This window comes from Anabrus simplex, chromosome 10 (assembly GCF_040414725.1).
Source record: "Anabrus simplex isolate iqAnaSimp1 chromosome 10, ASM4041472v1, whole genome shotgun sequence".
NCBI lineage: Eukaryota > Metazoa > Arthropoda > Insecta > Orthoptera > Tettigoniidae > Anabrus > Anabrus simplex.
The window spans coordinates 33,916,247-33,929,499 of record NC_090274.1 but is presented as its reverse complement, the minus strand read 5'-3'; the positions used below and the strand labels follow the sequence as shown (position 1 = coordinate 33,929,499).

At 40.0% G+C, this 13,253-nt stretch overlaps 1 protein-coding gene across 2 annotated transcripts in view; it reads right to left on the bottom strand.

Moving 5' to 3' along the window:
- LOC136882043 (putative inorganic phosphate cotransporter) overlaps positions 1–13,253 on the bottom strand; it is a 311,381-nt gene that overhangs the window by 58,729 nt on the left and 239,399 nt on the right. Inside the window, exon 1 of one of the 2 annotated variants that reach the window (XM_067154543.2) lies at positions 8,992–9,352. The exons of the other annotated variant lie outside the window; for it this stretch is intronic. Within the exon in view, the coding sequence (XP_067010644.2) occupies positions 8,992–9,094 (103 nt within the window). The 5' untranslated portion in view covers positions 9,095–9,352. Of the gene's footprint in view, positions 1–8,991; positions 9,353–13,253 lie in introns of those variants that run through there. 2 annotated transcript variants of the gene reach the window in all.

Below are 13,253 nucleotides of genomic sequence, written 5' to 3'. Positions count from 1 at the left end.
GAAGTTTCACTTAGATGAATCGAAAAATTCATCATACAACATGCTAGCACGGAGCAGTCAGCAGCTACACTAATGTATGAAGTGCAACACGGTGATTTTGATCCCATTAGATGGCGGCGCTAGTGCGTAATCAAAGGACATCACACCGAGATCATACTCGTATTTCTGGGTACAATCGTTCTTCCTATAATCAGCGAGGTACTGAACACCGTCGTGTTGTCTACTAATTATACCAATATTTAAAATGTCATGTTTTTTTAACGCTACCAACCCAAAACATGTTCCAATACTATACAATGTACTACCGTCCACAGGTTACCGGACGAGTCTCGCAACAAAATCATTTGAACATAATGGTTAAGCATAGCCTATCTCTAGCGCTTTGAAATGAGTAGATAACATGGGTAGATGTGATACGCCCTTCAATGTCCCTGTTCCGGTAGTCTACGCAGTATAAATGAAAGTTCCTCGTGGCGGTAGATTTACTGGCACGTAAAAGAACTGCGGGACTAAATTCCGGCACCTCGACGTCTCCGAAGACCTTAAAAGTAGTTAGTGGGACGTAAAGCAAATAACATTATTATTATTATTATTATTATTATTATTATTATTATTATTATTATTATTATTATTATTATTATTATTATTATAAATGAAAGTGTTCTTCAGTTAGTGTGTTTCAAATTTTCGGCTAATATCTTTATTTTACTTCTGATACGGAATGCAGGAAATATTAGATTAAGAAATTATCTTCTACTTCTTCCTCCAATATCTCTCCATGAATTCGCTGTGGTGTTTTTTCCGTTCTTCTGCCCACCGCTTTCCAGTGCTTTATTTTAGCTTGCTGGCCTGAGTGGCTCAGACGATTGAGACGCTGGCCTTGGCCCGAACATAGCAGGTTCGATCCTGGATGAGTCCGTTGGTATTTGAAGGTGCTCAAATACGTCTGCCTCGTGGCGGTAGACTTACTGGCACGTAAAAGAACTCAAAATTCCAACACCTCGGCGTCTCCGAAAACTGTAAGAGAGTAGTTAGTGGGACGTAAAGCCATTATTATTATTATTATTATTATTATTATTATTATTATTATAATAGCCTCCGTGGCTCAGGTAGCAGCACGCCGGCCTCTCACCACTGGGTTCCGTGGTTCAAATACCGATCACTCCTTGTGAGATTTGTGCTGGACAAAGCGGAGGTAGGACAGGTTTTTCTCCGGGTACTCCGGTTTTCCCTGTCGTCTTTCATTCCAGCAACACTCTCCAATATCATTTCATTTCATCTGTCAGTCATTAATCATTGCCCCAGAGGAGTGCGACAGGCCTCGGGCAGCCGGCACAATTCCTATCCTCGCCGCAAGTTTCGGGCTTCATTCATCCCATCCCTGACCCAGTCGTTGACTAGAAAACAGGTTGTAGGTTTTCATTCATTCATGGACACTGAGGTGTAATTCACCCGCCTGCCGCGCGTATTCGTCAATCTGGCAGTCTCTTTGGTGTCTGTTAGTATAGTGTGCAGTCAAATACTAAATTATTTATAATTGTATAATCATGCCGTACTTCTATTTAATTGTAACACATGTGTAATACTGTTCCTTTGGTGAACGTTTCATTGTAGTTTATTGAATTAAAATCTCAAAAAATCTATTATTACCGCACTTAAGTTGGTCAACTGTCAGCCTTTACGTCTCTGTCGAAATTCGCTCGTAAAGCATCGGAAAACTTACAATTTTGTAGTTTTTTTTTTAAGTTTTGATGTTATATCCACGCCCAACCTCCCCTCCCTTCACTACTCGGTTACTTTTTTGTCTGTAAATGTTTTGCCGCCCCCCCCCCCCCACTTCTAATTTCCAATCGCCGCTACCGATTATTATTATTATTATTATTATTATTATTATTATTATTATTATTATTATTATTAAAGCGATACAATCCACCGGATGAAGACAGACAGTATAGGCTACTGGACAGGAGATACGGGAGGATGGCTGCAACTATCGACCTATTCATCACTTGACCTTAGACGAGCCGGGTCAACCATTACCGCTCAAGTACAGGAACTAGCAAGGTCAGTCGCACGTCTTGGAGGCTATAACAATTTAATTGTATTACGGAGCATTTCTGGATCAGAACTGGACTGACATGGGAGATGCTGGAAGAAAACTGTCGTACCTTCTCTAGTATTCAATGGCTAACTGAATGGACTTCGAGATTTACTTCATAGTAGTCAGTCTCCTTGGATGAAGGGTCAGCGCATTGGCCTTCGGTTTAAAGGATTCCGGGTTCGATTCCCGGTCGGACCGAGGATTTTAACTGTTTCTGGTCATTTTCTCTAGCTCGGACACTGCGTATTTTTGTGGTCATCCTAATGCTATGCAACACACTAAGCACCACTGAAACACCCAGCAGTGAATCTCTCTCTGAGACCAACCTTTCGTAAGGGTGTACTGTAGGGCATCACGCGACAATCCTTTTGGTGATCTGCCACCGGGAGTCTCTGATGTGGGCATGGTGACTTGCTTGCTGTAAGCTAATCCTGGTCAAGCTCTTGATCTGATCCATCCATCGTACCGGCGCACGTCCTCTAGGTCTTTGGCCGTAGATTTTTCCCTCTATGAGAAGTATTTCCATTGCCTCCTGTCTTCTGGCAATAAGTCCAAAATATCTGAGCTGTTTTTGGTTGATAAGGGTAGACAGTCTTGTTCTGATGGCGAGCTGTTGCAGGATCGATTCATTAGTACGGTGTGCTGTCCATGGCATTCGCAGTAGTCTCCTATAGCACCACAATTCTAGAGCGTCAATCCTGCGGCGATCCGACATCTTCATCGTCCAAGTTTCTGCTGCAGAGGTCGCGATAGGGAAGATCAGGGTTCGAATGAGGGTGAGCTTTTTCTAGGAAGTGATGGAGGTGTCCTTCCAGATGCGAGTAAGTTTTCCTGTTGAATTTCTCGCAATCGCAGTGCACTTACGGATCTCAGGTTCACAGTCTCCGGTATTTGTGAAAATAGATCCTAGATACTCGAAGCGACTAACGTCATAATCAGCAATTCTTGTTATGGTAAGTCTGTTGTTATTAAAACTGTCTACAACAATCACTTTGGTATTTTTGTTGTTGATTTCAAGACCATATTCTCTGCTTCGCTCGTCAAATCTCCGCATGATGGTTGCTAGTTGAGTTTGCATCAGGAAGGGCATTCTGTCGTAAAACTTATCGAAATCCACATGTGTGCCGACCTTATGTGGTTTGTAAAAGTCGTGATTTATTACCCTTAAGGGGAAGTACAACTAGGCAACTAACATCACCTACCTGTTACAAAGGCAATCTAAAGGGACAACATCCAGGGGCTCGCATCTTGGAAGATGATATATTGGCGACCACTGTACCCCTAGCTGAGTCTGGCATTTCTCCTACTTCTGCCATACTCTGCGATTTCGTCTGTCCTATCTGACCCTCCTTGGTCAGCTCTTGTTCTTTTCCAACACCGACTGTATTAGCTTTGCAAGCCCTAAGATGTCGGGGTGGGGGAGGGCGGTCTTTAATTTGGAAACCTTCCGTGCTCATTTTCAGATACCTTCACTCATCGAAGGTTAGATCCTGTTCCTTTTCTTTTCCTGATTAGTGTGGAGAGGGGATGATGATGGTGGTGGTGGTGATTATTCAATCAATCGCCACTGATCTGATTTAGGGAAGTCGCCCAGGTGGCAGATTCCCTATCAATAGTCTACACAGTCTTTTCTTAAATAATTATACAGAATTTGGAAATTTATTGAACATCTTCCTTGGTAAATTATTCCAAATCCTAATTCCTCTTCCTATAAATTAGTATTTTCTCTGGTTTTCCCCACTTGAATTCCAACTTGATCTTCATTTTACGATCTTAAACGCCACTCAACCTTATTAGGCTACTAACTTAGTCCATCGCGGTCTCTCCACTGACAGCTCCGAACATACCGCTTAGTCGAGCAGCTCGTCTCCTTACTCCGAAGTCTTTCCAGTCCAAAGTTTGCAAAATGTGTGTGTTGAGGGTCCCACACTCTAAATACATGCCCTCTCCTTTACATCCTGAATATCTTCATAAGCTTATGAAGAGATCTGTAAGATTTATTTACAACCTCATTAATGCGATTACCCCAGTGAAGGTACAGTACAACCTCGATATCCCTAATGGCCTCGGGAGCTATTCTGAGTTATCGAATTTTCGAGATATAGAGAATACCGTTTTTGAGCATGTATGTATGTTGGGCATTCAGCCCGAAGGCTGGTTGGATCCTCAACAGATTCACCATTAGCTGTCATAGATGGCCTAGGTGTCACTGAAGAGGCGTACTAGGGAAATGAGGAGCGAGGTAGTTTCCCGTTGCTTTCCTCACTGAGCCAGAAGTTGCTACTGCACATCAGTCTGCCAAGCCCACTGAAATGCGTGCACCAACCGACCCTATGAGCGACATTTTCACACCATTCATAGCAGGGACTGGCTGCGTAAGGAATGGCATTACTAGCATCACTCATACCTCAGCCACTTTCATATTGTCAAAGCCAAGTATAAGACTGAGACAGGTCAATGAAAGTAACAATTTTATTTTAGCCCATACCAGAAGACATAGCGCACTGTAAACACTACATCTTACCAGCAAAGGCCTAATGTATAGCACATAATTGAATCATATGTATCTACGGCCTTATACTGAATACATTATTTTTAACAGTAGCGGTATTTAAAAATTTACGAACAAACTATTTTACGGCATCACTTTAATTATAACCCTTATTATAGCAAATGTAGTGAAACAAGAAAAATACCTCCGTTAATACCTTTGGAAAAAAAAATCCGTTAGTCTTTTCTGCTTGTTACTGTTAACCTTCACGTTGAAACTTCTCTTCAATACCACGCAGCCGAGATTCGTAAATGGAGCTTTTCATCCGCGACTTCGGGGGGTTGCTTTCGTACGTGACGGGTAATTAATTCACACCCGAAAAACAGCGAGGCTTCGCCGGTTTTCCGATCACTAGAAGTTTGTTTTACAGTTCCCGTCGTATTAACTCCCAGCGTCACTGTAACCCTTTCTGTACTTGTTAACTGTTCCTCACAAACCACAAATGCCGTGTTACACAGTAAACGTCGCACAAAATTCGAGTTACAGAGTATTTTTTTGCTTTAAGGGAAAAATGTGTGCTTCGAGAAATCGAGAAATTCGTGTAATCAAAATTTAAATTACTTCCAGATACTGGAAGGTTTGAGATATTGAGGTTCGACTGTATTTTCTTATATGAACAGCTAGGTAGTTACAGTGATCGATATGAGGTACTGTCACCCCATCAACATAGTAATTAAAACTGAGAAGACTCTTCTAGTTGGTGAACGCCGCAACCTGAATTTTCACCCCGCGTATCATCATACCACTATCTGCTGTCCATATCACAACAATCCTCTCTTACCGCTGATCAGAATTTTTTTAAATCCAATCCTTTCAAGAATGAAAGTAATGGAAAAGAAGAGCGAGGAAATGAAAGACTCCCTTCGAGTTAATATCGTCGGTGTTGGAAGAGAACAAGAGATGACCAAGGGAGGTCGGACAGGAACCTAAGTAGAGTCAATGCCAGACTCAGCTAGAGGAACCATACTCACCAATCCATCCTCCGAAGTCGAGAGACCCTGGGGGGTTGCTCCTTTAAGTAGCCTCTTACGACAGACAGGTAATGCAGTAGATTAATTTTATGCCCGATCCAACAAGCGCAATGAGGGGGCCGAGACAGGCGCACAAAAGGCCGATATATAACCGTCATAACTACAAATAAAATAAATAATAATAATTGAAAGAAAGGTCCTCCGCAAGTTGATGGGATTTATTTATCGTATGACATTTACATTAAATGTAGTGATATAAAAGTAAATAAATACATAAAGAAAACAAAATATTAGGACAGCACAATTATGCGATTAATGTTCAAAGTTGTACATCAAGTTCGTTGATCCATGCAACGACCTCGGGAGAAGCCATGATGACATCCTTCCAATCTAAGCTCGCCGCTCACATTCGTGAGCAATGTGATCAATGGTCTAGGGGGGGGGGCATTCCGAAGGGACAAATATACCAACAAAGTGAAAGACTGATTGAGTCAATCAAGAAAAGACGACTCAAATTTTATGGGCATCTGTTTAGAAAGATGAGAAGAGGCTGACAAAAAGTATGTTTAAAACCCTTGACAGTAGACCTAAAATTTTCAACGAATTATTCAGGGAGGTCAGAACGTATCTTGAATAGTCTGGATTAAATCGGGAAGAAATCCTAAACCGAACAAAGTACAGATCAGTGATCAACAGCTTCAGGGGTTTCCATGAAGAAGAAAACCTTAATAGGGGATGGACAAAGGAAAGAAGACAGTCTACCAGAGAAAGAACGTAAAGATTTTGGGCTGCAAAGAAGGTTTTCGGTAATATGTGATTGTTACTTAACGTGGTCTCAAATAGCTGTAAACGATTATTATTATTATTAATAATAATAATAATAATAATAATAATAATAATAATAATAATAATAATAATAATAATAATTGAATGCCACACTGGTGATACAAAGCTGGAACAGGTAGATAATGTTAAGTATTTAGGTTGTGTGTTCTCCCAGAATGGTAATATATTAAGTGAGATTGAATCTTGTTTTTTTTTTTTTTGCTAGTGGCTTTACGTCGCACCAACACAGATAGGTCTTATGGCGACGATGGGATAGGAAAGGCATAGGAGTGGGAAGGAGGCGGCCGTGGCCTTAAGGTACAGCCCCAGCATTTGCCTGGTGTGAAAATGGGAAACCACATAAAACCATCTTCAGGGCTGCCGACAGCGGGATTCAAGCCAATTATCTCCCGGATGGAAGTGAGATTGAATCAAGGTGTCGTAAAGCTAATGCAGTGAGCTCGGAGTTGTGATCAACAGTATTCTGTAAGAAGGAAGTCAGCTCTCGGACAAAACTATCTTTACATCGGTCTGTTTTCAGACCAACTTTGTTTTACGGGAGCGAAAGCGGGGTGGACTCGGTATATCTTATTCATAAGTTAGAAGTAACAGACATGAAAGTAGCGAGAATGATTGCCGGTACAAACAGGTGGGAACAATGGCAGGAGGGTATTCGGAATGAGGAGATAAAAGCAAAGATAGGAATGAACTCTATGGATGAAGCTGTACGCATAAACCGGCTTCGGTGGTGGGGTCATGTGAGACGAATGGAGGAGGATAGGTTACCTAGGAGAATAATGGACTCTGTGATGGAGGGTAAGAGAAGTAGAGGGAGGCCAAGACGACGATGGTTAGACTGTGTTTCTAACGATCTAAAGATAAGAGGTCACAACACTGGTTGCAAATCGAGGATTGTGGCGACGTTTGGTAAATTCACAGAGGCTTGCAGACTGAACGTTGAAAGGCATAACGGTCTATAATGATAATGTATGTATGATGTATATAATAATAATAATAATAATAATAATAATAATAATAATAATAATAATGCATTTGTTTACGGCCATTTGAGACCAGGTTAAGCAACAATCATGCATTAGTGGAAGGCCTCTTTGCAGCCCAAAATTTGCACCGATTCAGCTTCCACAATAAATTTGAATTATCAGATGCCCACCCCTTAAAATTGAGCTAGCCACGACTAATTTCATGCGGGATAAGAAAGTCAGAATTGAAATGGTTAGATCCCTCGCAACGATTGTTCTTTTTCTTTTTTCTTTCTTTCGTTCTTTCGGTACACGGAGCTTTGATTTTCACCTCAGATATTTCCACATCCCAGGCAAATGCCTGGAATATATAATTTAACATCATGTGGCACATGATGTCGGCAAAATAGTTGTATGCATTACTACATACAACATTGGAAGTCATTACACAATTTCAACATACACCAATTGATGTTGATGGGAATAGTGATAAGAGGTGCAAAAACCAGGCAATCAATCAATCCGGTAATTTATAACAATGAATACTGAAGTAATCCTCATTGCTTTCCCGAAGAACGAGAAATATTCGATGAGAACAACATAGACAGACAGACCTCTTATCTCGACCATATGTAAGCTGATAAACGAACGCAGATCGTGCCAGACGCATGCGCTCGGCAGAGCACGTGTCGAAACCGTACAGACACAGCATGAAAAATGCCTTTCATTCACTTAAAAGCACAAGATGTTTCGAGCATTATTTGAAGTGCCGCTGAGATGATATGCTACTCCAGCCATCGTCACAGTCTGCCATATGTGAACACATTTCCACAGCTTACTCACGAGACATTAACACGTGGTTGCCACACACGCGACATAAAACATTTGCATACCAGTTTTTTTTTAGCACGAAAAAGCAATAAACCGCAAGAATTACACAGCAATAAAGCAAGCAAGATACTATCTAATAAAATAGCTACACTACGCTGCACTTACGCGTATCCTAATTACATCAGGTTAACTGAAAGAATACATTTTTCACTACTGATTTCAAAATTTACTACTGGTACAGGTTAATATAGTTATTTTATTAGCATATACTTCATTAATATCTAGACAAGAACTATATCCACGCAACGCACAATATACTTTGTATGTATAAAGCGCTTTAAAAAGAAAGTTTAACACTTATCAAGTTAAAAAATCAGTATTCTTTTGTTAAAAAAACAGAAAAATGAAGAGCGAAAATCTAGTTCGCAACGCTCGTCAATTTTTTTTTGTATTAGTGAACAGTCGAGTATAAACAATGCCATCTGTGAAAGGATGAATGACGTGAAATCCAGTTCCCAGACACTGAAAACGTTCGTCATTTTTTATTTGTGAAGGTAAACAGAGCCACCTGTGAATGTTCGCATCGACATTATTTCCCTGCTAAGAAATAATGAAGTAATCTGAATGATTAGAAACGGCTTGTCATTCCACTACAGAAAGCTTATAGTCGATGGTAAACCATGAAATGCTTCACTATAACATCTAATACATTGTAATTGATTGATTTACCTTTTGGCGGAGTAAGATCCAACGGCTGGTCCCACACTATCACATGGTTCCCTAATCTACCGTTACTTGCTTTTCTTCCATTCATGACGACATTCATAGCCATTTCTGCGGGTCGAACACCGAGTAAATGTAACGAGACGGCCGTGTATCACATTGACGATAAAATAGCACGTGCTCACTTCAGTTCACTTCCAGTTTCAATGACACACTGCCAGCCCGCACCGACCGAAACTTTTAATAGTACGACTCCCACCTCGCCACGTGATCGCTCGCGGCCAATGGCGCTAGCTCCCCGTCTGGCACATCATTACATAAAATAACATTATAATTTATGCATGCGTTTACTATCCGAAACACACTGAACAACGTGCGTTTCTTACACTGGAACCTTGTATGAAGTAGTTGTCCTTTTTATCTCCATATGTCTGACAAATAATGGCGCAGGCATAAACCGGTTTATTCCGGTTTCATTAAAATGTGTCATTACATCGTAATCGTGTGCAAATAATTACATTTTATTAGATCTTAGACTGTGATATATTCTTTTCTTCTGATCAATAACAATATAATTAATTTAATGGGGAGTAGCATCTAGAATAATAAGATAAATATTTGTTTCTTTTTCATATCAGTAATCAGTGAACTACGAACTCTTTGGGCTGGTCCATCCGTACACTCAGCAATATCTCCTGGGTGGATGTCAAAGAGCTGGAATGTATGTGATAGCTCCAAACGGGTAAGCAATGCTTCTGTGCTATGACTAGAATAAATGTAATTTTGAACACGTTGTCATAGGCCGAGCGACTGAAGAGGAAAATAAGACGCAGTAGCTGCATTGTCAAAAAAAATCTCCCGAAATATACAGAATATCGCCAATGAATTGAAAAAACAGAAATGGAAACTGTACGACCATTGAAGATATTTAAAAAAAATACTTCCGCGAAATATGGAGAAGATCGCGAAGGGTTAAAAAGAAAAAAGAGAGATGGAAATGGAAACTCTGAACGACCATTGAAGATATTCAAATTAATTTACCAAATAAAATGCATTTCTCGAATATGTGGCATTTTGTACAGAACGTAAACAATGCTTCTGTGCTATGACTAGAGTAAATGTAATTTTGAACACGTTGTCATAGGCCGAGCGAGGGTACTTCCTGTGCAGACAATAGAAAGTACCAGTGTTTGTGGAATATAGTCGGCAGGAGGGGAGAGGGCGGGGTATATAATTATATCAAAACTGAAAAAAAACCTACAAAATGGTGAGATTCGACAGAGAAGTAAAGGCCGACACTTTACCAACTTAAGTGCGGTAATAATAGTTTTTGAGATTTAGATTCAAAACTATACAATAAAACTTTCACCAAAGGAACAATATTGCACGTGCATTACAATTAAATAGAAGTACGACGTGATTTTGCAATTAAAATCATTTAGTATTTGACTACAATCTAAGAAAGTAACCGACACCAAAGAGACTGCCAGACTGACGAATGCGCACGACAAGCGGGTGAATCATACCTCAGTGTGCATGATCTTAGCAAAACAATATATAAATAAATACCCCTGCTACGTTTCCTAACCGCACATGCAAAGTGTTCACAACTTGCTGTGGTGCTATACAAATATGTTAGCCGGGACGAACGATATTTTGTGCGTATTTCCGCTAACATTTTTGTTAATAATAAAATACTGTAATAACTTATAAGACAACAGGGCTTGTACAAATTGCTTTTTTTTTCATTTAAATAATTCCTACTTTCAGCTAGCTGAAATTGAATACAAATGTAATATTTCTTCACAAAGTAGAGGGTTGGTGGGGGGGGGGCAGGTGCAGCGACTGTTCCCCTCTCGTCCGCCCTAATCGCCGCTACTACTCAGAATAAAATACACACTATTATTCCCTATTTAATAATGCATTTTTTTACGGGTATGCTATAGTGTAATATTTATATTTCAAATCAAAATCTCTATTTGCGAATGAGGTGTCTACCTCTGTGGCAAATGGTACACAAAAATACATTATTATCAAGCACTAAATGTTAACTTAACAAAAGAAGACTTTTTTTCTAAAATACAGTATTATACCATTTCCACTAACAATTGTTAAACACACAGCTCATTCTTAATAAATTTAAATTATTTACAAAATCCTACTCATAATATCTTCTGTACTTACAAAAATAATCAATTCATATACATTATGTGGAATTACTTCAGATAATACTTACTATACATCTGCTATAAGAAAAAAATTTACGTTGCATTTGTTTTACCATTTTGGTACCTAACAAGCATAACAACCTGCTGCGTTTAAACCGGAGATTATTTAACTTGCGTGTTCAACAGACTGAAAAGCTTCTAAGTTATATTTACGAGTATGTGGCAGTGATTATTTTATTAGGGGACAACTCGAAGCTGGCCATAGCCTCTTAATTCGAAACAGATGGGAAAACGACAAAATTCTTCAGTATGGACCCCGAAGGGCATGAATATAAATGGACTAATGCCAATAGAGAACTGTAGTTGACCTAGAAAGGTCGAACACGAAAATGAAAAAAGAGGAGCTTGATAGAAGTGGAAGCAATGCCAAGTTCATCTAGCGAGCCTGGGAATGACATTTGGAGCACGACAAATGCGTCCGGATGTTATGAAAGGTGTTACTCATAGAGTGAGGAAAGCAACGGCGAACTAACTCATTATGACGCCACCATCAGTTTTTGCGGTTCCCCTTAAACCTTCGCTGGTGCTATTTGAGAATCCAACCAGTCTCCTGGTTGAGGACTCGAAGAACAGAAAATAATATATTATTCACTCTCTTGGCCAATGTTGAATCGGCTGTTTTCAAAACAGCACAAGTCCAATTTTTTGTCAGTTTGAGTTATGAACACAGTTACGTATTTCAAACTTAAATGCATCATATTATACAGAAATAGCACAAGTCCAACGATTTCCTATCTTGTATCGCAATTTGAAAGTCATGTTACTTTTGAAAAAAAAAAGTCATGTTCACGACTAAAAGTTACGAAGGATATGAAAACGATATAGAGTGAAGCCACCTGTGCCTGCGCCTGGAAAAGTTAGCAGTAAAACATTAACATGGTGTAGGAATTAAGTTTCAGGGTTTTTGAAGCGTTATAGCCTCGTCATTAACATTTTTAAGAATGTAAATGAAAGCTCCTAGGAATGTTAAATTGGTTAATTTTAAGGAATACAATAAATACTGAAAATGAAAACCTACAACCTGTTTTCCAGTCATTGACCGGGTCAGGAATGTAATGAATGAGACATATATAGGCTGTTATTACAATGGGTCGCCACTCCCAAGGTGATTTATTAATGAGTGATAAATGCTATGAAATGATAATGGAGAGTGTTGCTGGAATGAAAGATGACAGGGAAAACCGGAGTACCCGGAGAAAAACCTGTCCCGCCTCCGCTTTGTCCAGCACAAACCTCACATGGAGTCACCGGGATTTGAACCACGGTATCCAGCGGTGAGAGGCCGACGCGCTGCCGTCTGAGCCACGGAGGCTCTACGATAAATATTACGGGCATTAAAAGTCTAAAAAGTAGAAAATATGTAAATAATTTAAGTTTGCTTGAAAAACAGCACAATTCCAAGCCCGTACAATGAAAAATCTGTCAGTCTAAAATTCTTAAAATATCGTGATCTGAAGGTGTTATTTCGAAAGGTGTAACGCTCATCATCTTCAGCTTTTCGTCCGTGAGAAAATGCTGACAGGAGGACAGGAATTTATTGAGGTGCAACAAAAGATGAAAATCACTGGGAGCAAGATCAGGACTGTACGGTGGATGATCAAACACTTCCGAGTCGAACTTCTGCAGAAAGGGCCGAGCATTGCCATGGATCAGCACAACACCTGTACTGAGCATTCCACGCCTCCTGCTCTGAATGGTCCATCGCAGTTTCCGGAGAAACTTCACAGACCGAACCTCGCAGACGGGAGAAAGGAAACGAGTGACTGCTACTGCGCTACTGACACCAGGCGGGACTTCATGCTCATATTACCCGGCTAAATATGTTCACATTACAAGGGAAGAAATAGGGAAACTTAATGTCTGGATGCCAAACTAATTTGGTTATTAGGAAATGTTGTCTAGCCCGTTCTTTTGTAATGTAGTGAGAGCAACATACATTCTAGGGGTTCTGATTGCCGTGCCTCTCCGATTCGTAGAAGACTACTGTTCTGTATATCTTCGATTTTTTAAAGTACGGGCATCTGATGAACACACAGTAGA